Here is a 27,686-nt window from a genome sequence, read left to right as displayed (position 1 = left end):
CATTCCTCTGTTGGCCCAGGTAGTTTCTAAGGTGTTGCTGGACCATTGTTATGTTTTCCCAGGCAGTTTCTAAGGCGTTGCTAGGGCATTCACCTGTTACCCCAGGTGGTTTCTAAGGTGTTGCTAGGCCATTCTTATGTGTTCCCACATGGTTACTAAGGTGTTGTTAGGCCATTCCTCTGTTTTCCCAGGTTGTTAATAAGGTGTTGCTAGGCCATTCCTGTTTTCCCAGGTAGTATCTAAGGTGTTGCTAGGCCATTCCTGTTTTCCCAGGTAGTTTCTAAGGTGTTGCTAGGCCATTCCTGTTTTCCCAGGTAGTTTCTAAGGTGTTGCTAGGTCATTCCTGTTTTTCCCAGGTAGTTTCTAAGGTGTTGCTAGCCCATTCCTGTTTTCCCAGGTAGTTTCTAAGGTGTTGCTAGGCCATTCCTGTTTTCCCAGGTAGTATCTAAGGTGTTGCTAGGCCATTCTTGTTTTCCAAGGTAGTATCTAAGGTGTTGCTAGGCCATTCCTGTTTTCCCAGGTAGTTTCTAAGGTGTTGCTAGGCCATTCCTGTTTTCCCAGGTAGTTTCTAAGGTGTTGCTAGGCCATTCCTGTTTTCCCAGGTGGTTTCTAAGGTGTTGCTAGGCCATTCCTGTTTTCCCAGGTAGTTTCTAAGGTGTTGCTAGGCCATTCCTGTTTTCCCAGGTAGTTTCTAAGGTGTTGCTAGGTCATTCCTGTTTTTCCCAGGTAGTTTCTAAGGTGTTGCTAGCCCATTCCTGTTTTCCCAGGTAGTTTCTAAGGTGTTGCTAGGCCATTCCTGTTTTCCCAGGTAGTATCTAAGGTGTTGCTAGGCCATTCCTGTTTTCCCATGTAGTTTCCAAGGTGTTGCTAGGCCATTCCTGTTTTCCCAGGTAGTTTCTAAGGTGTTGCTAGGCCATTCCTGTTTTCCCAGGTAGTTTCTAAGGTGTTGCTAGGCCATTCCTGTTTTCCCAGGTGGTTTCTAAGGTGTTGCTAGGCCATTCCTGTTTTCCCAGGTAGTTTCTAAGGTGTTGCTAGTACATTCCTTTGTTTTCCCAGGTAGTTTCTAAGGTGTTGCTAGGCCATTCCTGTTTTCCCAGGTAGTTTCTAAGGTGTTGCTAGTACATTCCTTTGTTTTCCCAGGTAGTTTCTAAGGTGTTGCTAGGCCATTCCTGTTTTCCCAGGTAGTTTCTAAGGTGTTGCTAGGCCATTCCTTTGTTTTCCCAGGCTCTAGTATGTGCGTATATATGTGCACTAGTGTTTTTCCATGCAATGTCTTTGAGGGTCAACGTGAGAGATTTTGTATAGGCTTTACAATCAGTCCAAAAAAAAAGCGCGGAATAATGTTAGAATGATAACGAAGAACACTGCGTTGGCCTCACCGACTGAATTCATTATAGAACTAACTTGGTGTTTATTTCTGTAATTATGTTTAACAAAACACCAGTAATAACTGGAGACTTTTAATGATCAAAATGGCTAGTGACGTGTAATTAAGTGTTCCTTAAATAAATCCGCTAATTACTGAATTACTGGCGATGTTACTGCATTTGCAGAAGTAAGGCCCTTTCACACATACTAATGCATCCCCTAAACAGGCCTAGCGCGGTGTACAAAATGTGCCTTTTCCAGGACAGGCGCACCCAATTAGGCCACCCCTGAGTCACTGGAGGGATTTCTTCATCACCGCTCCGTGTCTACCGGCTCATTACAGGTCACGTTATGTGCGAAAACCGCAAACAGCATCATCTGTGCGGTGGTACTGGGGGACAGAGAGAATCCAGCACGGCTGCTAGTGAAGAGAACAAAATAAATAAATTAATGCCTTTCATTTGTTTATTTATTTATTTATTTTACTTTAAAAATACAGAGGCTGCCCGCGTGATTATGTGATATTTCCCACGGGGGACGACAAATGAGCCGGCCCCCAAATATAGCACCCGCCGCTGCTTCCCACAGCGCCTGGAGAGACGAATAGCATTTGCGGCGGATTACTTAATTATCTGCAAATTAGCACTTTGAGAATAAATTGCAGAGGTGCTGGTGAAAGGGCGAGGGAGCGGTGTGGGGGTGGTGGTAGGGGTGGGGGGGGCTGTCTGCGAGGTATCGAGGGGAAGAGGCCACTGTTTGACGTTTTACTTCCGAGCCTTTCGATCAAGTATTGACTTGCGCTCTGCGACGGCCCCTCAGATCGTTTCTGGGGAAAAGGAGGGAAAAAACAAACAAACAAACAGAAAAACACCGTTTTTAAAACGTGACGCCGTAGTTCATTAAGATTCATGAGTAACTAGAGTTCCAATTTTCTCTCTCGACTCCTTCGTTTCTTGAGATGGTAGCGTTCAATTATGTAGGTTTAGTGGGTGTAGCTACAATTAATTACTCTTATTATCAGCGGATTACTGAGCGGGAAAATAATGCTGAGTAGGGAATCCAGTACAGAAGACGGGACTCATCAGACCAAGCGACTATCTTCCTCGGCTCTAAGGTCCGGTTCTGATGTTGGTGTGCCGCACTGTAGGTGCTTTCTATGGTGGACAGGGGTCAGCATGGGCAGTCTAACTGCTCCGCAGCCACATGCACTGCAGGGTGTGATGCTCTGTGTGTTGTGATTCCTCTTGTAACCACCATTAAAATCCCCTACTGTCAGTTTGGACCAGGCGGGACAGCCTTGCGCATCATCCATGAGCTTTGGGTGCCCAACATCCTTTTGCTGGTTTGCGGTTTAACCCCCCTCTGACCACTTGGAGATGCTCCAACACAGCTGTCTTGAAATTACGCTCAGGTCTTCCTGCCTGCATGTTCTCCACATCCGACATGTCAACTACGAAAACCAAGTGTTCACTGACCGTCTAACATGTCCAGTATCTTGATATGTGCTGCTGTTATGAGATAATAAACATTATTTGCTTCATCTGGGAGCCGTCACAATGTTCGGCTCCTTGTGGTTTGTCAAATTACAAGCTTTGTTTGTCTTCTAAGAGGAAATAAGTGAACAAATCTATAGGGAACACAGATAAATATACTATTTTGTGTATTTTTTTCCTTATTTGCTCAATTTAACATACTGGAAAAAGAAAAAAAAATTATATATATATATATAGTACCAAAACCCTGTAGAACATGTGTGACTCTATATAAATATAAAAATATGTAAATATAGCACAGAAAGTGTTTCATCAAAACCATCAAACTCCTTTGTCCCCCATGTGAAACATTCTACATGTTATGAGAACTGGAAAAATGTACCAATATAAAAGGCCTAAAATGACTGGAAATACACTCCTGTTACACTAACACTGAACATTTTTTCCTCTTCTCACACAGAGTAAAGAAAACACCACTCCGGATATACGAAGCTTTGCCACAGCAGCGATGACACATACCCTTTCACCCACTGGCGGCTTGAGGGTGCCAACAAAATCTCCGAAATCCCCCAGAAACCAAGCTGAGCAGTTTTCTCCAAGGAGGAGCACAATATATACTTTACTAATGCCCTGACACAAAGCCCGGCCTGTGGTATTAGTCTTAAGGCAAGCGGCACGTCCTCGCAGCCGCCGGCTCCCAGAGGAGACCGGGATCTGACCAAGTTGCAGAAAATTCCTGAAGAGCAAAAACAAAGCCTTTTCATCTTCATGACAGCTTGACATTAGGCACGGCTGCTGACATGAAACTTTCCGCGCGTCCAAATTTCACGTGCTACGCCATCTGGAAAAACACGCAATGGAAGTCAGAGAGCGAACAGACGGATATGAATTCCCGCTGTTTGTTTATTAAAACGCTGTCAGACACTCTGTAGTGTATAATAACTCAATGCATATTTCTGTCTTTCTTATATTAATTACTGCATATTCAAGGAGTTCAATTTGTTTCTTTCTCTAATGAAGTAATGAAACTCTGATTTCAGCTAATTACAGTATATTAGATTAATTCCAATATACTTCATTGGCTAAGGTGTTGCTAGGCTGTTGCTATGGTATTCCAGGTTACTAGGCCATTCCTATGTTTTCCCTGTTGGTTGCTACGGTGTCGCTAGGCCATTCCTTTGTTTTCCCAGGTAGTCACTAAGGTCTTCCTAGGCCATTCCTATGTTATCCCAGGTGGTTACTAAGGTGTTCCTCAGCCATTCCTATGTTATCCCAGGTAGTTACTAAGGTGTTCCTAGGTTATTCCTGTTTTTCCTGTTGGCTGCTAAGGTGGTGCTAGGCCATTGTGTTCCTAGGCCATTCTTATGTTTTTCCTGTTGGTTACTAAGATGTTCCTAGGCCATTCCTATGTTATCCCAGGTGGTTACTAAGGTGTTCCTAGGTTATTCCTGTTTTTCCTGTTGGCTGCTAAGGTGGTGCTAGGCCATTGCGTTCCTAGGCCATTCCTATGTTTTTCCTGTTGGTTACTAAGGTGTTCCTAGGCCATTCCTATGTTATCCCAGGTGGTTACTAAGGTGTTCCTCAGCCATTCCTATGTTATCCCAGGTAGTTACTAAGGTGTTCCTAGGTTATTCCTGTTTTTCCTGTTGGCTGCTAAGGTGGTGCTAGGCCATTGTCTTCCTAGGTCATTCCTATGTTTTTCCTGGTGGTTGCTAAGGTGGTGCTAGGCCATTCCTATGTTTTCCCAGGTAGTTACTAAGGTGTTCCTAGGGCATTCCTATGTTTTTCCCTGTTGGTTGCTAAGGTGTCACTAGGCCATTCCTATGTTTTCCCATGTAGTTACAAAGGTGTTCCTAGGCCATTCCTATGTTATCCCAGGTAGTTAACTAAGGTGTTCCTAGGTTATTCCTATGTTTTTCCTTTTGGTTGTTAAGGTGGTGTTAGGGCATTTCTATGTTATCCCAGGTAGTTACTAAGATGTTCCTAGGGCATTCCTATGTTTTCCCAGTTGGTTGCTAAGGTGGTGCTAGGCCAATCCTACGTTATCCCAGTTAGTTAATAAGATGTCCCTTGGGCATTCCTATGTTTTCCCTCTTGGTTGCTAGGGTGTCGCTAGGTACATATTCCCTCAAAAGTCCAACAGTGATTTTTAACGTACTTAAATCAGTTTTTCCAGGTGAAAAGTTCATATTTGTACCTTTTCCTAACCTAATGTTTTAAATTAAAATGATAAAATAAAAGTCCTGAAGGCGAGACGGGGTGTGTGGAGTTAGTACAGCTTAGAACATATAACTTTAGTGGATTATGGTTCAGTTATGCTCCCTGACTAAAGGTACTGAGACGGACCCTTGAGACGAGAGGGGCGACAGTTTAGGTCCTTTACTTCTGAGAGTGTAGCGACTACTGCAGCACCGCTGTAGGAGGCAAGGTGGCATGTTTACAAGCCAGGCCTTGTAAACACACTATCTTTGAGCTCTAATTCCACATATTAAGACTTCATCCTGGAATAATGAAGGCAACATCTCGAAGCAGTGTTGTATGTTCCAGAAGCGGTTCCGTATATTCTCGGCGTAAACGCCCGTAGGAAATAAAGTGGTCAAATTGCACTCGCTCAACCACTCAACCCAAATTGCTCAATCAAAGCCTGTTCATAAACAGCAAACATGCCCATTCCTCTTTTGTGTACGTGCGTATAAAGCTCGCTTGCTTTATTGACAGTTCTCCCAGTCTCCATGTTATATTGTGGCAGTAAAGTATAAAACATTTAATGCTCTGTAAAGCAAGAGAGTAAATAATGGCTTAGACTGTGGGGAGGAATACGCCAGTCCAATGAATCCAATGTAATGCTTCCATCCTGCCATATAAAAGGCAAGCATTCTTAGCATTCTGGCACGTGGTTTTGTGTGAATACTGCGTGAGATATGCATTGTTTTTGGTGAGCATCATAAATAGAATGCAATTTATTGTGTGTTTGTAGAGGAGCGTGTGAGGCCCGGCCGTCGCTCTGTGGTGCATGGCACGTGGCGCGCTGTTATGGCTGCCCTAATTCAGTCAGCTTGTGCTGCTAACATCATTCCAAGCCGGCGCCGGCGACAGCAGCCCTCGCAGAGCGACCGCGAAGACTCTGAAATCACACAGCCCAGGTAGCCTCTCGTGCCAACCGATGTGGAGATACAGTTACCGTATTGTACTGTCGCTCACTCAAATACTCTCCAGGCCCGAAGTGCAGAAGGAACACTAACTTTGCGGAAAAATAAAATGTTCAGACAGCGAAGCAGCGCTATGTAAGAAATTGAAAGAAGCAGCATTCGGGAGAAATACATTTAGAAAACTTGGTGAGGGTGCACTGCTGTGAGTCGCCCTATAAAGCCTGAAACGATCATTTAAAAGTCGGAGGGAGTTTTCCACACCAAGCCGTACATCTTGACATATTAATGTCACACGTGCGAGCTCTAAAAGAAGGTCCGGCTCGATGTTCAGGCCTCAAATGAGCTCCAAATCAACACCATACTGATGAAGATGTGACGACTATACTAGACAATTCACTCACGTCCTCAGAAGACGCTCCTTCTCCAAGTTTAGACCGAGTTCTCTTTCAATTCCCTTTAAGTCTACATTCATCCCCCTGGGGAAGGGGGCCGAAGCACAACCCAGGGCTACAAAATGTTCTTCCACTCATTGCATGACATTACAGTTAAATTCGGCAAATAAACAGTAACTGTGCAATACTATCCGCAGAAGAGCTTTTATTCTAAAAGCCTTTTGCTTTGAAGGTCGGTAAAATGGGCTAGAGGCACCCAATCTTTTGTATATCGCTGCTGTCCAAACAAAATCTCCATTTTTGACATTTTTTCATTTTTGACATCATTTGAAAATGCCTGTTGTCCTTTACATTTTCTGTAAATTTCATGAAGAACGGACAAAAAGAAACAGCCCAAAATTGCTTGGAGAAATGTCTGCCTCCACTGACTTACATTAAAAGTAGAGTGTGTTTTTGTTTTGTATGTTTTTTCCTTCTCCATTTTTTTTTAGATACGAGGATTTCTTCCGACAGCAGCGATATATATATATGGAATAAAGGGATGAATTTTTGTTTGCATGCATGTTTTGCACCCCGCAAAACTTCAAAAACAGCAAGTTCATTCTTTTTTCCATGACATAAGCAATTTCACTGTAAAATTTCCATAAAACTTCAGCACTTGCTTCCATAGTTTTGGCCTGTAGTGTATAGCTGTGCACCCTCCTTCACCCTGAGGACCCTGCAGGCGTGGAAAATGCAGATGACTATGTCTCCACTCAGGCACTGACGCTGGTGCTGTCTGGCAATCAAGTACAAGGAGAAGAGAAATTAAAGTGGCAAGCATGCCTCGTTACCGGAGGGTCAGCGCTATCTCGGGCAGATAGTGCCCCCTCCCCCTCGTCCACTCATGCAGACTAGCATGTCTATCTCGCCGGTCAAGAGGACACGGTGCTAATAATATTTGTGCTGTTCAGCACTATGATGACTGATAGGGCAACGTTATCAAATTAATTGGGCCTTAATACTCAGACTGAAATACTGCAGCACACAGGCTGTGTGCTGCGAGAGGAAGCACTGCCTCTCTGCCTTCAGTGCCATCTAACTTCATTTCTGACACGGTATGACTGTTATCTAAAAAATCCAGGATGGCAGCTAGAACTATTTTTAGCCATGCGACATATAATAAATGGCCAAAAGTATGGTGACAATGAGTTCTGAGTACTAATGTTTGAGGTGCATCCATGCAAAGAGGTGGATAAAATAGCCTTGAGGAGGGTAGAGGGTTGTACTGATGAGCTCAGTGGCTTTAAATATTGCTCTTTCATAGGATGCCACCTCTGACACAAGTCAGTTCGGAAAATTTCTGCCCTGCTAGATCTGCCCCAGACAACTGTAAGTGCTGTTATAGAGAAATGAAGGCGTCTAGGAGCAACAACTGACCACAAAAACCCACAGAGCAGCGTCACATACTGCTAAAAAGCATACAAATCTCAATGTTTCACTGTCTGTAAGTCTGATGGACGGGTCTGGGTTTGGTGGATGCTAGGAGAACGTTATCTACCTGACTGCATAGTGCCAACCGTAAAGTTTGGTGGTGGAGGGATAATGAGCTGGGCCTGTTTTTCAGGAGTTAAGAGGGCCCCTTAGTTCCAGTGAAGGGTGATGTTAATGCTACAGCACAAAGACATTTTACACAATTATGTCTAACCTCACAAATGATCTTTTGCCTACATGAGTGCAGACACGCTCTAAAATCTTGTAGAAAGCTTGCCAGAAGAGCGGAGGCGTCTGTAAAGGGTGCAACTGCATATTAACGCCCATGGTTTTGGAAAGGGACGTCCAACAAGCTCATTTAGATGTGATTGTCAGGGGTCCGCATTCTTTTGGTCATATTGTGCACAAAATTTCAGTGCAAGTGTGTTCACCCATGCATTCGCATGATGCTAATTGGTCCACATTAGCTTCCTTCCTTGAGACCACCGGTGGTTCCAAACCGCACTCGGTCATGTTCTTCATAACGTTCATATTCCATAAGCTCCATTCAGAAGCTGGGCGTCGTGTGAGGCTGTAGCTCTTCTCTCCAGTCTAATAGACGGTGATGTCATTTTAAACCCTTATAATAAAAGAAGCTGAACTTTGTTTTTCTACTGAAAGTCGAGCCGTTTTTCCCCAAATCTGGGCTCTAAACTATAAACAGACGGCGTCTCTTCAGTGATCTGCTCTGGAAACATCACTTTTAGAAAACAACACAAAGAGCGTCAGAGATTTTTGGCTTTCAGCAGCAATATATAGCATGTAGTGATACATGGAGATCATAAACACATGTTCTGTTAATCTGAGGGGCTTTTACAATAAACATAAAATAAAAATGTGCATTTATTTCTTGCAGTTACTGAATAATTTGCCTTTTGATTTGGTCACGTTAATTCAGATGGGACAAACCAAAATATACCCTGAAGAATAAGAGGTTAACTACCCAAGCCTGATGTAAAACCAAAGAAGTAAACTTCAGACACCAAACATGTCTTGGCCATTCAGTTCCAGGGAAAACTGTGTAAAGCAGAATTTTCACCAAATGATTTTCTTCACATGGCTTTTTCCAGAGCAGACCGGCTTCACAGCGGATAAAGCCACTGTCCATTGCAGCAAAGCAGGATGAAAGTGCTATGCACACGGTGTTGGGCTCCTTATCTGTATAAAGCTTTTTCTGCAGGACGCAGCTTTCTAAGAGCTGATAGCACCATTAAGATGGGCCGTGTAACAGGAATCCTAGTCTGTACCCACCACTGCACAAAGGGTGTTAAAACTCACCCGCAGATGTGCAGAGACCACCTTCCATTCATTGATCTCCAACTAAAATGACCATTAAGACCATTAACTGCGAGAAGGATGGAGAGAAACACCTGCGGATGTTTTCAGATCTGAAGCAGCTTGATTTTCGCTGTTTATCTGATGGGGGCAGTTTTGGGGTCCACCAGCTCTTCCAGGTGGTTGTTAGGAGCCACATTTACTTCGCAGCTTTGAATCATTTTTCTGATTTTTCACCTTTTCCTACCTTATGTTGAAAAATATATCACATCTATCTTCCTCAGAAACATCTCCTGAGACTTTAATCACTTCCATAATTCCAGTCATTCAGAGTGGGTTTGGTGTGAAATGGTTCAGGATCTCTTTACAGTGGCGGTGATGGGAACCAGGCGTCGCCATGACTACAACACAGATATAGACACTTTATTTACCATCCAGAACCACCAGTGAACCCACACGAGTCTTCTGAGTTTATATGGAATGTTGATGATGGAAAACAGTGGAAAATCTGAAAATAATATGTTTTGTTTGGGGACTATTTTGACTCACAACGCCCTGCATATCATGGAACCCTCCACCATGAATGGATTTCTAAAAATGTTTTAGGCCAAAAGCTTCTCAAAACTATCAAAAAACAATGTTTTAAGCTTCATTCAACATATTTTTTCAGCATTTTATGTAATAACGTTGTGTGAGGAACCTTGTAGAGGCATTCAGACGCCCTATCACCACCACTGTGAACAATTCTGACTGGTACGTTTCTCTAGAACGGAGCGTTTCACACCAAACCACTCCACCCACTCTGTTTATGTCTTAATATTAAAATCACACATGCATTTTTAAAAAAATCAGTGGAGTAGGTAAACGAAGGGTGGGCGCTGGATCTTTTCAAAAGACCACACTGGGTCGACGAGCCCTGTGCCGTGACAAAACTTTGCCAGCTACTGCATTCACAGCTATTCATGATCAAATCCCCCCTTAATAACTCACTGAAGCGATCAACACGAAGCCACGGGCCTTTTCAGCCGAAACACAGCACAAAGCCTGGCACATGCAAAGGGGGATTAATGATTTTTAATTAATTTGTTGCCGGTTATTCCTCTGCCACAAGATCTGAATGTTCCATCGATAGAGATGAATGAACTTGGGACTCAGCAAATTAGCTCTGTACCTGTGCATCGGCTTATCGACACGGACGCAAAAGTGCAGCCTCAGCGGGAGACGGTGGAAAACGCAGTGAAAACACAATTAGTGCCACGGAGGAGCACGTGGCTCTGAATATGAACAAAAAGGAACGTTCAGCTCTTAACTCATAATTGATGACGCCACGGCTCTGATGGAGAGCGAGGGCAGCTGCAGCACACGGCGCGAGCTTTTAAAGCAGCTCAGTGGGTTTGGTGTCAGTCATGATTAAGGAGGTAGTTTCTCTCGGCGTCTGTGCGAGACGAGGTTTAAAGTGGACAGTGTTGCGCAAGAATCGGGCAAACTTTTACCCGCCTGAGTTCTCGAGAAGCCTCTCGTCTCAGGAGGACTACATGTGACCTGCTTAGGAAGCCACAGTTCAATACACAGATACATAAATATATCCGGTCTTTTTTATACATGCACTGAATCTGAGCATATCCAATATGAGATCCAATATGTCATCTATATTCATAGACGGTAGAGCCACATAGTGCAGACACAACATGCCAGGCCACAGTGAACTCACTTCATTTTAAAAATGACCATTTTACAATGTTTAATGTGTTTTTGAACCCATTTGATGGCTTGGCTGCCAGTTGCGGTTTGCACTGACGCAGCAAAACCACTTTATTGTTGATCTATGTGGTAGTGATTTAAACCTAAAGCAGAGCAGCACGTTTCTGCAATCTATTTTCATTCTTATCTGACTTGTGAATAAAGACCTGAAGCCGCACGTCGCATATACGGGTCTATATACTGATGAAAGGTGTTTTCCTCCTGTGCGGTCAAAAAAAACGAGAATTTGTGACATAATTTGAAAACACCTGTGGCTCTTAACTTTGTAGAGAAACTGATGAATGAACCAAAAGGGGCAGTCGTGGGCTGGAGGTTAGGGAACCAGCCTCGTGACCGGAAGGTCGCCAGTTTGATCCCCAGAGCCGACAGCACGTGACTGAGGTGTCCTTGAGCAAGACGCCTAACTCCCAACTGCTCCCCGGGTGCTGTGGATTGGGCTGCCCACCACTCCGGGCAAGTGTGCTCACTGCCCCCTAGTGTGTGTGTGCTCACTAGAGTGTATGTGGTGTTTCACTTCACAGATGTGGAGGTGAAATTTCCCCATTGTGGGACTAATAAGGGCCAGTTAATCTTAATTAATTAACCAGTAAATGATCCTTTAGTCAGACAGGAACAGCTACAGTACTAAACTGTCCCAGCAGGTCAGGGTAGCTGGTCAGTCTAAAGGCCCTTTGTGGCTTAGTTTACATCAGAATGTGTCTCTAATGACCAACATGTCCTATTTTGTGAGAAAGAAGACAAAGACAAGACGAATGAATGAATGTTTATCTTGTAATTAAGACCTATAAGTTCAAATCTTGACTATTTTATTACTTTTAAGGGCTGCCCACCGCTCCAGGCAAGTGTGCTCACTGCCCCCTAGTGTGTGTGTTCACTAGTGTGTATGTGATGTTTCACTTCACGGATGGGTTAAATGTGGAGGTGGAATTCCCCGTTTGTGGGATCAAAAAAGTATCACTTAACTGAACTTAAAAGAAAAAACCCAAAATTACTTGGAAAAAATATATACATACACACACACACACACACACACACACACACACACACACACACACACACACACAAAACAAACACCTGAACAGTGATTTGAACATCTGAATACACCTCGAATGTGTAACTGCGTACTTGAGCACCCGTTTGCATCCCGTTACGTTAAGTACCCAATTTAAGGTTCTTCTCAAAGCCATTGTATTTGTGCATCGAATCTCAGCTGGCTTTCATGGACTTGACACTCTGTGTATGGAGGTCAGAGGACTAAAGTGAGGATGTTCTGTCGTTTTTTTAGTCAAGTGACGAGTCAGCAAGGCGCACCACGGGACAGGAGGCTTACCTTTCTCACACAGGCGCCCTGTGAAGTGGAGAGGGCAGTCGCAGAGGAAAGCTGCAGCCCCGCTGGGCAATGACAGCGGCCGGCACGTCCCCCCGTTGCGACAAGGCCCATCGGAGCAGGCCGGCGGTGGGGCACTAGGGAGAGGGGTAATGATGTCTGCTCCATTGGGGGTGGTCTCAAATGGGCTGGACACAGGAGGGGGAGCCACAGTGCCCACTGGGGTGTCCTGATACCACATAGACCTGCAAGACAAATGAGCCAGTCACAATGGTTTTCCTTTAAACAAGGAATGGAACTGGAAATCATACACTTCAGCAGCAACAGCAGCAGTCATTCTGTAACCTGACAAACAGGGGTGGACGAGGTACACAAACCATGTATCTGAGTTAAAGTCGAGACACCCAAGGTAAAATATTACTAAAGTAAAAGTAGAACTTGAGTAAAAGTACTAAAGTATTTCCCTTCAAATGTACTTAAGTATAAAGTAAAAGTACTAAAAGAGTAATTCTGGCTCTGATGTCCTGTTATCATTTTTATAACCAGACTGGCTTCATGAACTCATTTCAGGTGAAAGTCCTCCAGCGTCTCTCTTGGTAAACCAGTCTTTTAATAGAACGTCATTAATTAGTGACGCTGACGTCTATTAAAATGATCAGAAGCACAAAACACTGAAGGTAAACAGTTTCCATCAGGGAGAACCGAGTGGCTCTGAAATCACTTTTTACACACAAGCAAAGTTTCAGTTTCAGATTTATTTACAACTTAGTTCCAAGTTTAAGTTGAATAAAAACTGGCTTTAAACTCAGGATCACAGATGAGCTCCTTTACTATGTTGATCTGTAGGCGTCTGTTCATAAACACAAACCAGCCCAAACTCATTTACTATAAAATGAAATGGTGTTTGTAGAAATTCAGAAAAAAGCCGCGTCAGTCTCGACTGCATATGTGGACATATTTCTATATTGAGCTCTATTTACACAAAGTTAGGTTAGTTCATCATTTATGTTGAACAGACTCTCCCAAAGTTTTACGCTGCTGCGCTGACGTTGAACCGCGTGCTGCACTGGGTCGGTATGGCCAACAGGTCAAAACCAGCTCTAAACAAAGTGACCGCTGGGCCCTGATTGGTGCTCTGGCTTTGCGCTTCTTTCGTTTTGACATGTGACGTTTTTATACACACAGAAACCAAAAGGAATGACAGATTTCTCAAAATGTAGGAGGAAAAAGTCGGATATTAGACTCTGAAATGTAGTGGAGTGAAAGGAGAAAGTCGCCCAGAACGGAGAAACTTCAGTACAGATACACCAAAAATACTAAAGTACAGAAACTAATTACATTTACTCAGTTACTCAGTTACAGTTTTCCTAAATGTAGTCGCACAACCAAGACTTTTTTACACTGCAGATATGAGGCTAATGTAGCTAAAAAGGAGGTTTATCTCCCAATTAGCATCAGGCAAACTGCATGGCAAATCCAGAGGCGAGCCCTCAGGGTCTTTACAGAAGGCCTAATGTTATCTGTGAATATTAAAATACTCGTCTGCAATTTCCAGGTCATTTTTATTTAATGAAGTCACCATATTTTTGCATTTAAACTTAAGCATTATCATCATATTCATATTTCATTGTTACATTTTGGTGGTGGTGGCTGGGTAGATACAGCCCAGTGAACTCTCTGGTTGTTTAGGCCTTCAGGAGCTGCACAGAATGCCTAATGCTTCAGATTCTCAGCCAACATACATATGAACTGATGGTGGGATGAATTAACTTTGATTTCCAGTAAGTGAGACCAATTTCAGGAGGGAACAACGTCACTCTAGTCTTTGTGAACGTCCCAGATGCGGCACTGACTGTGAATATAAGCTTCACCAGGTCAGGATCGGGACACAGCAGCGGCGGATCAGCGCTAACGACTCTTCATCCGCACAGAATTATAAAGTTCTACCTGACAGTTTCGTCAAAGTTGAGTTTTATTTCCACATCTTTTTATTCTGTGACACTTCTTAACATTGTGTGAGGTGTTAAGTGTGCATTTCTGCACTCTTTATCTAGGAAAAACTTCAACTCTAACTTCTATATGGTTCTATTTGTGAGCCAATCAGCACTTTGAATACACACAAGACGACCAATCAGGTTCTGCTTCTTGGCCGTCTGGCCGCTCTGCTCAGTGACTGCGGGAAAAACTTTATAAACCATGAAAACATGTTGCTGAAACGCTGCCTGTCTTCTTCCAGCTCTTTAAAAACCCTTACTGTCTTAAACTGTATTAATATTAAGCCTTAAAAGTAATAAAATAGTCAAGATTTGAACTTATAGGTCTTAATTACAAGATAAACATTCATTCATTCGTCTTGTCTTTGTCTTCTTTCTCACAAAATAGGACATGTTGGTCATTAGAGACACATTCTGATGTAAACTAAGCCACAAAGGGCCTTTAGACTGACCAGCTACCCTGACCTGCTGGGACAGTTCAGTACAGTAGCTGTTCTGTCTGACTAAAGGAATCTTTACTGGTTAATTCATTAAGATTAAGTGACCCTTATTAGTCCCACAATGGGGAAATTTCACCTCCACATCTGTGAAGTGAAACACCACATACACTCTAGTGAGCACACACACACTAGGGGGCAGTGAGCACACTTGCCCAGAGTGGTGGGCAGCCCAATCCACAGCACCCGGGGAGCAGTTGGGGGTTAGGTGTCTTGCTCAAGGACACCTCAGTCATGTGCTGTCGGCTCTGGGGATCGAACCGGCAACCTTCTGGTCACAAGGCTGGTTCCCTAACCTCCAGCCCACGACTGCCCCCAATTATATTAATTATATTAATAAGTTTCACCTAAAACACACAGAATATCTTGATCAAGCTTCAAATGTCTACGATTGTTAATATGCGTTTATGTGCACCACCGTTAGCTTAGCTGAAACATACTACAGTAAAACACAGGGGTGCTGGCAGACGTTAACGTCATCACGGAGGTGTTTTTTCTCGTTGTTTGACTGAGTTTTGCTCTAATAGTCACGTTTCTCCACTGCCCAAATCACCACATACTCACTTTAAGCTCCACAGAGTTGGTCTGTAATCTTAACAGGCTTGATCACGTATAGATTTGGGCTGTAACGCAACCAGGCTGGTCAGACGAGTGTGGCAAAAATAGACTTTACATAGTCAAAAACGAGAAAAACCTGAATGTACATAATAACAAAGGAAATCCAAACAAACTGCCCCCACGGGAAAAGATCGAAGGCAGAGTCCAGAAAAACTGGAAGAAATAAAAAAGTTTACAATAAACAAACAGAAGAAAACCACTCAGTCGCTCTTTAGAAGACGCAATAAAGACCAAAACTACAAGCCCAGGATTTCTCACTGAACTACACGGGGCCCCATAATCAGATCCAGGTGAGGCCCTTCAGTGTTCAGGCAAAGTAGAACGGATTGGCTGGTGTTGGGAGATTGAGTCCGCTGAGGAATGAAGCGTCCCAGTCACGTGCTCTTCCAGGGAATTCTGGGAGATGTAGTCTTTCACTGTTATTTATAAAACTGTTGCTTCAGACAGAATTCAGGCTTTAAGGTTCAGACTGGCTTCTGAGATTAAGAGCGCTTTTGTATGTAGAAGTGTGTGCAAAAGTCTTGGCGCCCTTGGTCAATTTGTTCCTCTACAATTAAAGGACCAATAACAGGGCCCCAAAATTACTTGGACAATAAAATATATTTACATGAACTTCTGTTTCGGGGTGGGGACGGGGGACGGGGATGTTTGGGTAATAACGTTTTAACGTCTCCTGTTGACATATTAGGTTTTCTACCAACAGTGATGGTGTGGTTGGTTAGTGTAGTGGGTAACATCTCTGCCTTCTACACTGTAGACTAGGGTTCAATCCCCACCTGGGTAACCACCCTACACTACACCAATAAGAGTCCTTGGGCAAGACTCCTAACACCACCTTCGCCTACCTGTGTAAAAATGATCAAACTGTAAGTCGCTCTGGATAAGAGCGTCAGCCAAATGCCATAAATGTAAATGTAAATGATGTTCAGTCCCTCTACAGTCCCTCTACATAGACATACTTCTGCAAAATTTACCGCAGAACCACTGCTTATTTGCTGAGTTTAACATATCAGGAAAAAAATAAAACAAACTGCATTAATAACTGTCACATTTCCCCCAACATGTTCTGTAAATAAATAAATAAATAATAAGAAATAAACAATAACTGTGCGCTAAAATTAAAGTTTTAAGTAAAAACGAGTTTGTTCGCCTTATTTCACGGAGAAAATGAACAGAACACGTAACTAGATCAAAGTACTCAAACGAAATCTACGGCTTATGGTGGGAGTTCAACAAGTTGCCGCCAACACTAATTAACGCCGGACAGCAGCAGAGCAAAAAAAAAAAAAAAAAAAAAAAGAAAAAGTCCTCCACACCCCCCATTTGTGAAATTAAAATCATAAAGCAAGTGCAGTTTCACCATCGGCGTCCCACCCGTCACGTTACTGAGCTTTAACTGGGATGTGAACGCATCCATCCTGAACCGTTTGGGCCGTCAGACCGAACCAAATTTACAGAGAGACGGTGAACCAGTATCGATCGCTCCAGTGAGAAAGCCCAGGGAATCTCCCCTTCCTGGACCACCACAGCAATATTTTAAGGCATAATTAAATCTGATTTAGGACCTGCAGCGACCCACTGCATGTTATTCTCACCACAAGACGCTACGATGGGCCAAGCAGGCACTCGCCACACTGTGAAGACCAGTAAAAGGTTCAAAGGGCAAGCGGTCAGTCGATGTCAGCATCCTGCAGAAACTGTTCTTAAGGCAGACACTCAGCACGGAGAGCGAGGAGCGGCTGGAATGGGCGAACGTATGAAAGTCCTTCTGGAAAAGTCCTGCTGGAACTCACAGGAGAACAGATACCACGGCGTCATTTGTTCTCGGTACATAAACAAACAGGTCATTATATTGTGAAAAATAAATAAATACAGGATTGACAATTCACTTGTGCGCAGAGAGAAGCATTAACAAGGGAAATTATTCAAGCTAAAAGTTTTACTAGTTTCTATATTCTTGGACAAAACTAAGAAACCTGACTTTACTACTGCTTATGGTCAGTTTCCACACGCTACTCTGGTCTTCCCTTTCACACAATAAGGGAATCAAGCTGGGAGGGTGAAGGGTGACCGCAGGATTTGGGAGCCGTTTGTGAGCATATATTGATCAGGTGTAACATTCTGACCACCTCCTTGTTTCTACACTCATTGTCCACTTTATCAGCTCCACTGACCACATAGTTTCACTCTGTAGTTCTACAGTTACAGACTGTAGTCCATCTGTTTCTCTGATACTCTGTTACCCTGTTCTTCAGTGGTCAGGACCCCCATGGACCCTCACAGAGCAGGTACTGTTTGGGTGGTGGGTCATTCTCAGCACTGCTGTAACACTGATATGGTGGTGGTGTGTTAGTGTGTGTTGTGCTGGTACAAGTGGATCAGACACAGCAGTGCTGCTGGAGGTTTTAAACACCTCGGTGTCGCTGCTGGATTGAGAACCAGAAATATCCACCCAACAGTGTCCTGTGGGCAGCGTCCTGTGACCACTGATGAAGGACTAGAGGATGACCAACACAAACCGTGCAGCAGCAGATGACCTGTCGCCTCTGACTTTACATCTACAAGGTGGACCGACAAGGTAGGAGTGTCTAATAGAGTGGACAGTGAGTGGACACAGTGTTTAAACACTCCAGAAGCACTGCTGTGTCTGACAAATGTCACAAACAACTGAGAGAGAAAAAAAACAATGACTAATATGAAAAGATTTTATGGAAAATATTACTGTTGACACTGAGCTGGATTAGAATTGACTAATTTACAACATAGAACTAAAGAAAGGAAGAAAGAAAAATGAGTTAATTGGACTGTGAGTGGAAGATGAGCAGATCTTTTATCTAATACTCTGCTTAAACAATGGTGGCCCGCCCGAAAAACACAGATCAAAGCACCAGTGGACCACCAGCTTTGTCATCAGTAGGTCAACAGTGGCTCACTATCCTCTTGCTGTTAGGAAACGTACTATAACAATACTGTGGAAATATCACCACCACAGCCCTTCAACAATGATCATTTTGCATTGACATATGAATTCAAACAACATCCCGTGTCTGCCACATTATTTTTCGTGAGTCATACTTGAGAGGTTATGAAATATTTACATTTTTACTGAGTCGTCTAAAATTTCCTCAACACCGTTACCTGAACACTTTTATCCCCATGAAACATTTGAAACATGCTGTCATGCGTTCAACGTGTTTCCTCTGAGACACAAAAGCAGCCACCAGATCTTTTGAAGCTGCCGCGAACACACCGTCAGCGGACGTTCTCATTCCGGAGATGCGCTGTTGCCTCTGTTTGTTATTTTTAAATATTAAAAGAATTCCTAAAAAACTAAGATCCAAATTTCAGTCCTATTAACGTTATTCACTAACGTTATCGATATCATGACTCTCTGTCTTTTTAAAGACTCCACAGAGTTTGGGATGTGGTTGGTTAGTGTAGTGGGTAACATCTCTGGGGTTCAATCCCCACCTTGGGGGTAAACACCCTACACTATACCAATAAGAGTCCTTGGGCAAGACTCCTAACACCGCCTTCGCCTACCTGTGTAAAATGATCAAACTGTAAGTCGCTCTGGATAAGAGCGTCAGCCCAAATGCCATAAATGTAAATCTATGGTGGGTTGCCAGGTCCAGTAAAAATCTTCAGCCCAGAGTTTCCTTAAAAAACCCACCAGACGCTGAAACTTTTGAATTTCCTCCCACAACTGCCTTCACACAACCTTCAAACCAGCGCTTGTGTGGAGAACCATGGATCTGGCAACCATGACGACGGTCACACAGATATATCATTTTGGTTTTTGTTTTGTCCAAAGACATGGCATCCCTACACCACCCCCTCAAATTGAGCCCTCCTCAACTATGTCAATGAGAGCAGCTGGGACTTGTTACTTTCTCCTTCTGATTTGGATCAAGGTTCAGTATCAGGAACCTGGAACAAGCACCACACACTGAAGCGAACGGTGCTGTCGGCAGGATTTCGCTGGTATTTTTCACTGCTTCACGCTACGCTGCTCAAAAATGGCTCCTTACACAAACACACACACGCTTTTGTCCCTAGCTGCACACAAAATAGCACAAGAATGAGCGAGTAATCGTCCACAGCTCCAGGAATGTCATTTTATACTTCATGTTTTCAGACTTGGCTGTGCGGCGTCTGGGCTGAACGGGCAATTTATCAAACCCTTTTGGCCCTCGAGCTGTTGGCTACAGTGGGAGCGTTAAGGGAAGCGCTGTGACTTTGGAGGGCAGAAAAAGCTCCATCCATTAGGCCGTGTTTCAGCTCGTTCAGCGAGATTCGGGTCTCAGAACGTGTAAAGAAATAAATTAATTACGTGAGCCTTTCAGTTTGGTACTTTCAGGGGTAATATAGTTCAGTCATGTGGTACATGTGCTGTGCAAAAGTCAGAGAACATAATTTCATTTGTATATTTACAATATCATTAGTATATTTTACATTTACGGCATTTGGCTGATGCTCTTATCCAGAGCGACTTACAATTTGATCGCTTTACACAGGCGAAGGTGGTGTTGGGAGTCTTGCCCAAGGACTCTTATTGGTATAGTGGAGGGTGGTTACCCAGGCAGGGGATTGAACCCCAGTCTACAGCGTAGAAGGCAGAGGTGGTACCCACTACCCTAACCAACCACCAAGACTGAAGTTTGGAGGTATGCAGAAAACTTCCCTGTAGATTTCTTTGATAAACTGAAAGCGCTATTTCCAATGGCTGGGTGGCTCCCCTTCTCCCCCCCATCACTCAACGCCATGCTGGTCTAAATTGGGGCATACAAAGATGTTAAAAAAGTGCTAAGGCTGTTCGCTTCAGGTGGTACGAGTGTGCAATATTAATCAATATGAGGGCTGTATGTTAAGTTCAAGTGTACAAAGTCAAACAAAAGACCTGACCACAGGAAAAACAAAGTGGGGCCGTGACGTTTCCTTCGCCCTTTGTCGGGATCGTGCTCTCTGGCAGAAGCTATTCAGCTGCTCAATATTCATCTCCACATAATCTAGTCAGAGAGGACATGCTGATATCCATTCATGCCCTGATGAAACCACATCATGCTTCACGGAACCGACTTTCTGCATGTTGATGAGGTCAAATCAGGCAGGAAAAAAACATACGACCAAGTGATCTCATGGCTGAACTTATAAAAATTCAGGTATACGAACCAGACGCAGTCACAAAGGCCGCTAACTGGCCTTGGCCTCCTAACGCAACTACTCCAAACTACCGCCAGCTTGCAACATGCATCAGTCAGCAGGCGTAGACCAGAGAGAATACTGTAGTAGTGCATAACTCCTCTAGGGACAATTGGAGGATTTATATATAATGCACAACCTTCCTGACTTTTTCCTGCGAATTGTTTTCCACCGTAATATCGGTGTGCAAACGGCCTGGAGCTCGCTGCAGTACACGGAGCTCGCTGCCCCCTGCTGTCGTGAGAAAAAGTCCGAAAGACCTAAACGATGAGAACAGGCAGAATAACTGATGAAGAGAAACAAGCTGAACTTAAGGCTAATAGATTCTACGTGATGCTTATGAATAACAGCTGTTACGTTACCCCTCAGTCAGCTCCCGGAGAAGGTCCACTCGCCTTTCCGCTCAATCTGAGATGCCAGCTCATTACGCCAACCTCGTCCCTACCCTCATCCTTTTGTCCGACCGCAGCTTTACAGACAGAGATATTACGGTAGGGGTGAAGTGCAAAAACCCCTCAGTGTTCGGCTGGGGCACAAGCCATTTGGTTTGGGTCCCCTAAGAGGGAACGTTCACTAAATGTTTGATGAGAAATGTAAATCGCATGTTACAGTCATCAGATTTCAACCTAGCTGACCCCTTATGGGCGATTTTGGAGCAACACCACCATCTCCACCATCATCCAAACACCAGCTGAGGGAATATCCTTTGGAAGAATGGCGCTCCAACCCTCCAGCACGGTTCCAGAGACATGTAGAATCTATGCCAAGCAGCACTGAAGTGGTTCTGGCAACTTGTGTTGGCCCAGCGCTTTATTCTGACATTTTATATCACTGCTGTAGCACTCAGTTTTGGTCGTTTTGCTGTTTTTGACATAAAATGACTGTTGTTCTTTATATTCTGTGTACATTTCATGATGAAGGGACCAAAGGAAACGGCCCAAAATGACTTGGTAAAAAGTCTGGTTCCATTGACTTTCGTTCAAAGTAAATCAGGTTTACTCCTTCTCAAGTTGTCATTATTGAGATACGAGGTTTTCTTCCGACAACAGGACGGTTTTCCCTTTCATTTGTGACTTCAATGGGTAGCCCACCTGTTTTCAGATATTATTTTGGTGGTGGGCCGCTCTCAGCACAACAGTAGTCCTGACGCCAGTAGTAAGCGTGTGTTGTGATGGAATGAATATCAGACACAGCCGCTTTGTTGGAATTTCTACACACTAGCAATGCTGGGTTGAGCACTGGCCACAAAGCCAAAATAACCAGTTGGCAGTGGTCCTTCGGCCACTGGTGAAGGGCTGGACAATGACGTCTACAATTTGTGTACGAAAAGAAATGAGTTACAGTCTCTGACTGTAAACACAAAAGCTAAGCGTGTCTAACAAAGTTGGCCTGTAAGCAAGTAAGACCGGCAACGCTTCTGTGCCAGATACACTTGTACCAGCACAACCAGGGCTGGAACATATGACCATAAGCTATGCATCCTGCAGTGACGCAGCTGATTGGACAGTCTTCCTGTTACTGTTGGGGACGTATGGGGATGTTACAGCATTCACACCACAATGTTATGTGGTCATATTCGTTCCTGATCACTGAGGATGCACTGAACCCTGTTCACACCAGTGCTAACCACAGTTCAGCTTTAAACTATTGTAGTCTTCCTCACTCAGAATGCTGGAAAAGACTTTATTTTAATTGTATAATTGTTAATAAATTGGGCCGTCTGTTCTTTTTTGGCACACAGCTATATTTTATTGTAACACTTCTATTAGTTTCATAACTGCAAAGGTTGTAAGATGCCTTGTTTGACTCTGGACTCTCAGATCAAGCGCTCCACAGACAGGGCCAAAGGGTGGCGATCGCAGTTCACCCACGTCTTGGTGTTGTTAAGGTACTTTTCGGACCAGCTGGTCCCAACTCGCTCCACCTTTGCTCTCATCCCAGTAACAGCAACTAATCACCTGTGAACACTAATGCTTACCACCTTTGCACAAACCCTGGCCTGGCCGTTAGTGTACGTCACTGTTTTGACATCTGTTGACGCCCGCGATGCAAGCATGGGAGATCAGATCCGATTAGTTTCCATAGCAGCCGGTGCTTTTAGAGGCATGATGAGGACATCAGAGGATCTCATGACCAAGTAAATAAAGATCAGAATCTGTCTGACCAAAAGCTCACATCTCCAAAAAGGTGACTTTACAGGAGAAGGATTTTCAATTATGTCAACAAATGGAAAACAATGGGGGTTTTGGTCTGGCAGGTATGTGTGCCATATATATATATATATATATATATATATATATATATATATATATATATATATATCACTGCTGTCAGAAGAAAACCTCGTATCTCCAAAATGCTTTTCTTTTGGTCCATTCATCATGAAATTTACACAAAATGTGAGGAATAACAGGCATTTTCAAATTACGTAAAAAGCTGAAAAGTTTTCTGAGTTTTTTTTCCCAGAAAGAGGGAGAGAGAGAAAGAGGCAGACGGTTTGAGCAAAGAAGTCCAAAATTCTATGAAACAAATCCCACGCAAAAGCCAAATTCATGTACCTGCAGTTGTCAACGTTGTTTGCAGTGATAGCGGTGGACGTGCGAAATCCTCTGAGCCTATTAATTTCAATTATTTCCATACAGCCGGTGTAGTTGTAGAGAGGCTCGGCTCCCTGAGGGCAGAGAAGAGTAGAAGAGGAGAAGTCAAAGGCTGTTTTTCTAGAAGAAGAAAGCAGCAAAAACCACTCATGCCTGAGGCTGAGAATGAAAAAATATATATATACACACACATATACATATATATCAGACTTTTACACTGTTCATATGGTATGATCACTGTACGAATAGAGTTGGTGTGTTAAAGAAAATTCAGTGGAATTGAGGTCTGGACTCTGGGGTGGTCAGTCCATTGTTCAGCTTCTTAAGTTAAGTGATACTTTTTTAACGGGGAAATTCCACCTCCGCATTTAACCCATCCGTGAAGTGAAACAACACATACACACTAGTGAACACACACACTAGGGGGCAGTGAGCACACTTGCCCGGAGCGGTGGGCAGCCCTATCCACGGCGCCCGGGGAGCAGTTGGGGGTTGGGTGTCTTGCTCAAGGACACCTCAGTCATGGACTGTCGGCGCTGGGGAACGAACCGGCAACCTTCCGGTTACAGGGCCAGTTCCCTAACCTCCAGCCCACGACTGCCTCTTTGTTTGATGTATATTTCTCTGTTTGATGTGTCCGTCTCCTTTTCTCAGTGAGGTTCTTCTTGATCAGCTACACGTCCTTTCAGACCCACAGCGCTGAGTGGTCTTCTCACAGTGGAAGGATGGACAGAAACCCCTGTGGATGTTCTCAGATCTGAAGCAGCTTGATCTTCTCCTCCCTCTCAGAGATCAAAGCTTTCAGCGCTGTTTATCTGATGGGGGCAGTTTTGGGGTCGACCAGCTCTTCCAGGTGGTTGTTAGGAAACTGCATGCCTACATTATCACACACTTGCCTCAAACTGTGTGGAGATACTGTAGTGCACATTTCAAAACTCTATCAGAGAGATGTAAACAAAGTGAATTAGAGTGGTTTGGTGGGAAATGGTTCAGATGGCCTGAATTCTGTGTGTATATTTATTCATTTTCATAAACAAGAGCATGTTAGAAGTGAACACGTCTTGGCTGATTAACCAAATCGTTAATAAAAAAAACTCATTTTTCCACAAAACTATTTCTCTCAGACTTCCAAACAGATTAAACATCTCAAAATGGCCTTTACAAAAACAAGCGCTGTCCAGTAACTGGAAAACTCTTACCTTGTATGGAGGGTGACTGAGCGGTAGACCTCCTATGAAAACGTGGCCCGTCATCTGAACGGTCAGTCCTGACCAGTAATTGCTCGGGACGCTTCGGACTCGTTGAAAGCCGGACACGGTGACCTCAGCCTCGCACGGAGCCAGATGCTGTCTGGGGTGGGGGGTGGGGGGTGGGGAGGGCAGGAGACTTTTCATTAAAATGCTAAAGCGCAAAAGAACCGAGCTTAGAACGCGACTGCGGTGCAGTCACCAGGATCATGTCTGCATGTCTAAAGCCGACGTCTGGTCCCTGCTTATCTCTTTGCTCAGTGCTAGAAAATATGCTAAATTAATGATGTTCTTTATCAAAAATACCACCAAAGTAGTTTAACGCTCTCCGGCTTATGTTAATAAGCTTGGTTTTTTTTTTTTGCTTTAGGAACACATCACTTTAAAGCCGAGCTCTAGCTCTCATTTTACCTTTATTATTTTTATTACTCTTTTTTTTTTTATCTCTCTTTTTTTAAATATTCAGACCCAAAACAGGTTGGGGGGAATACATGCAGTGTTTCCATGGATACGGGGAGAGAGAAGGGAGTGCATTAAGAGCGAGGCAGGATGCACAATGAATTGGTTATTCATTATTCCCTGCAAAACACGGCCGGTCGAATTTTAGCACCGAGTTATGACTTTGAAGTTTTCACTTTTGCCTCGGCGCTCTGTTTTCTGCAGGCTCAGCCTCCGTGTTGAAAAGAAAGAGAAGCAAACAGAAACATGGAGGAAACTGATTTCTGAGGCAAGCCATAAAACGCGGTTCTGGGGAGCCGCACTGAATGAATATATCGACCAATCAGGGACGGAAAAATGTATTCAATCTACATTTTACTTCAGAGACGGCCTCCAATGGCTGTTTGGCTTTCTAATCGCCTTTTCTCCCAGGAACTCTTTGAAGGCAATTCAGGCTGGTGATAACAAAAGCATGGTGTAATTCAACACTGAGACCTTCTGATGATTTATAATCAATACCACAGGCTTTAAACCATTATATTAAAATTATTATTATTATTATACTGTTTTGTGGAATACAGAACCATCCTTTACATTTCTGCACCTTTTATCATTGTTTAACACTGAAATCAGACTCAAAAATCTGATTTATATCCTAAAAATCCATTCCGACTAACAGCTCAACCGGAATAGAATACGTACACGCAAACACCTCAATCGGAACAGTCCTGTCTGGTTGAGCCCATTCGGAATACAGTTTCTATCCAACTGAACGAGGTGGGTAGTCCTGTAAATAATCAGTTGATCCACTGACCAGTGTCTGATCCACTCGCACCAGCGCAACACACACTAACACACCACCATCACAGCAGTGTTACTACAGTGCTCAGAATGATCCACCACCCAAACAGTACCTGCTCTGTGAGGGTCCATGGGGGTCCTGACCACTGAAGAACAGGGTAACAGAGTATCAGAGAAACAGATGGACTACAGTCTGTAACTGTAGAACTACAGAGTGCAGCTATACGGTCAGTGGAGCTGATAAAGTGGACAGTGAGCGTAGAAACAAGGAGGTGGTCAGAAGGTTACGTAGGTGAAGCATGTCAGGAAGACAGCGAGGTCTTTTTCATTTTGGCTGAGCCATTTTCAATATACTTTCAATAAAAAAGGAGGACTTTTATTTTGGAAAATGACACGGTAGTCCATATCAACGTCATGTAAAACGTATACTTTGTAAATGTTGATGTAAACATGTTATGAAGTGTCTATGTAAGACGGTGTGAATGTGTTACGAGGCCGCACCTCAAGTAAAGCCTTTCCATAATATTGCAAAGCAGCTTTTCCCCCACATTTTAGCCCGAATGTGAAAATTATTACTGCAGGATATTAATATTTCAAATATGGAAGCAGAAATACTTGCCGGGAAACAAAACACTGAGCCATCTTTTTGTTGACAGTCTAAACTCACATGTCCACGCCCTGGACATGGTTGCAATTTCACGGCTGTTGTTTCTAAGGGTAGACGTCCATCTGAAGGTATGGAGACGCACCACTGACATATTATTATTGCAGGACATGAAAAGGACAAACATGAAAAGGCCCAATGGCTTTACTTTATGTGCAGGAATATGAAAACACTGACCTATCCTTGCGCTCCAAACACTCCACCACCATCTCTGCACACACGCATGCATCATATACTGAACAGAGCTACGTATCTCACCTAATAAATACAGTTTTATTGTGGTGCGGCCACTATATTAAAAACGGTCCGATAGCGTCAGACCAGTGACAAGCTATTAATGGCATGTCATAAAAGCGGACAGCAAAACAAACGACGGCTGAGCTTCGAGGCCATCCTTCACCTGCAAACTCGCTCGTCTCTCCCTCTCCGTCCCTTATCCCCTACTTTACCTATAGGCGAAAGATTCAGAGACTGTGGCAAAGACACTGCGGCCAGGTCACTTTTCATAAGTCGAGATGTAAACGAAGTCCTTCAGAGTGGGTTGACCTGATATGGTTCACTGTAACGAAATAAACTCTGATGTCTTTACAGTGGTGGTGATGGGAACCAGGGGTCACCATGACTACAACACAGATATAGACACTTTATTTACCATCCAGAACCTCCAGAGAATCTACAGGAGTCTTCTGAGCTCATACGGAATGGTGATGATGGAAAAATAGTGGAAAACCTGACACCACCCTGCATGTACCCCTCCACCATTAATGGATTAAAATAAATAGATAAACAAGACGTTTTAGGGCAAAACCTTTCTTTTCAAAACTCTCATAAAACAGTGTCTGTCATCAGGCAGTGAATTCAGAGCCATCCCATGTAGGAGCTTTCTGTGAGGAGCTTTTAGAGGGGGACGTCTGGTTCCTATCACCACCACTGTGAACAGCTCTGAGGTTTCTCTAGTTTCTAGAGCGTTCCACACCAAACCGCTCTCAATGGCTCTGTTCAATGTTCTATGTAGATCTCAAAGAACCTTTTGCATGCTAAATGCCTCATGATTCTCTCATATTGATGGAGAATGTACTGTAGATGGTTCTATACAGAACCTTTTTGAAGGGTTTTTTTGAGTACTCGTGGTTCTTTAAAGAACCATTTTCTTTACTAAACTACCTTAGAAGAACCATCTTTTTAAGTATGCAGTTGTGGAGGCAGTGAAGGCCCCTGGATTTACTTCTTGGATAATGTAGCCGCTGCGGATGAGCAGGTTTAAACCAGGTTAATGTGTGACGTGTCGCTCACATCACTAATGTTCAAAGGTTCTACTAAAACCATGAGTTCCATAGGGAAACATTTCATG

The 27,686-nt window shown here is 43.6% G+C and overlaps 1 protein-coding gene across 1 annotated transcript in view; it reads right to left on the bottom strand.

Moving 5' to 3' along the window:
- The window catches only part of eys (eyes shut homolog), a 445,373-nt gene that overhangs the window by 120,525 nt on the left and 297,162 nt on the right, over positions 1 to 27,686 (bottom strand). Inside the window, exons 35-37 of the mRNA XM_037532720.1 lie at positions 24,385 to 24,535; positions 23,147 to 23,259; positions 12,281 to 12,522 (exon numbers count right to left, since the gene is read on the bottom strand). Of these exons, the coding sequence (XP_037388617.1) occupies positions 12,281 to 12,522; positions 23,147 to 23,259; positions 24,385 to 24,535 (506 nt within the window). The remainder of the gene's footprint in view (positions 1 to 12,280; positions 12,523 to 23,146; positions 23,260 to 24,384; positions 24,536 to 27,686) is intronic.

The sequence above is a fragment of the Pygocentrus nattereri genome, chromosome 22 (assembly GCF_015220715.1).
Source record: "Pygocentrus nattereri isolate fPygNat1 chromosome 22, fPygNat1.pri, whole genome shotgun sequence".
Lineage (NCBI taxonomy): Eukaryota > Metazoa > Chordata > Actinopteri > Characiformes > Serrasalmidae > Pygocentrus > Pygocentrus nattereri.
This window is presented reverse-complemented; position numbering and strand designations above follow the sequence as displayed.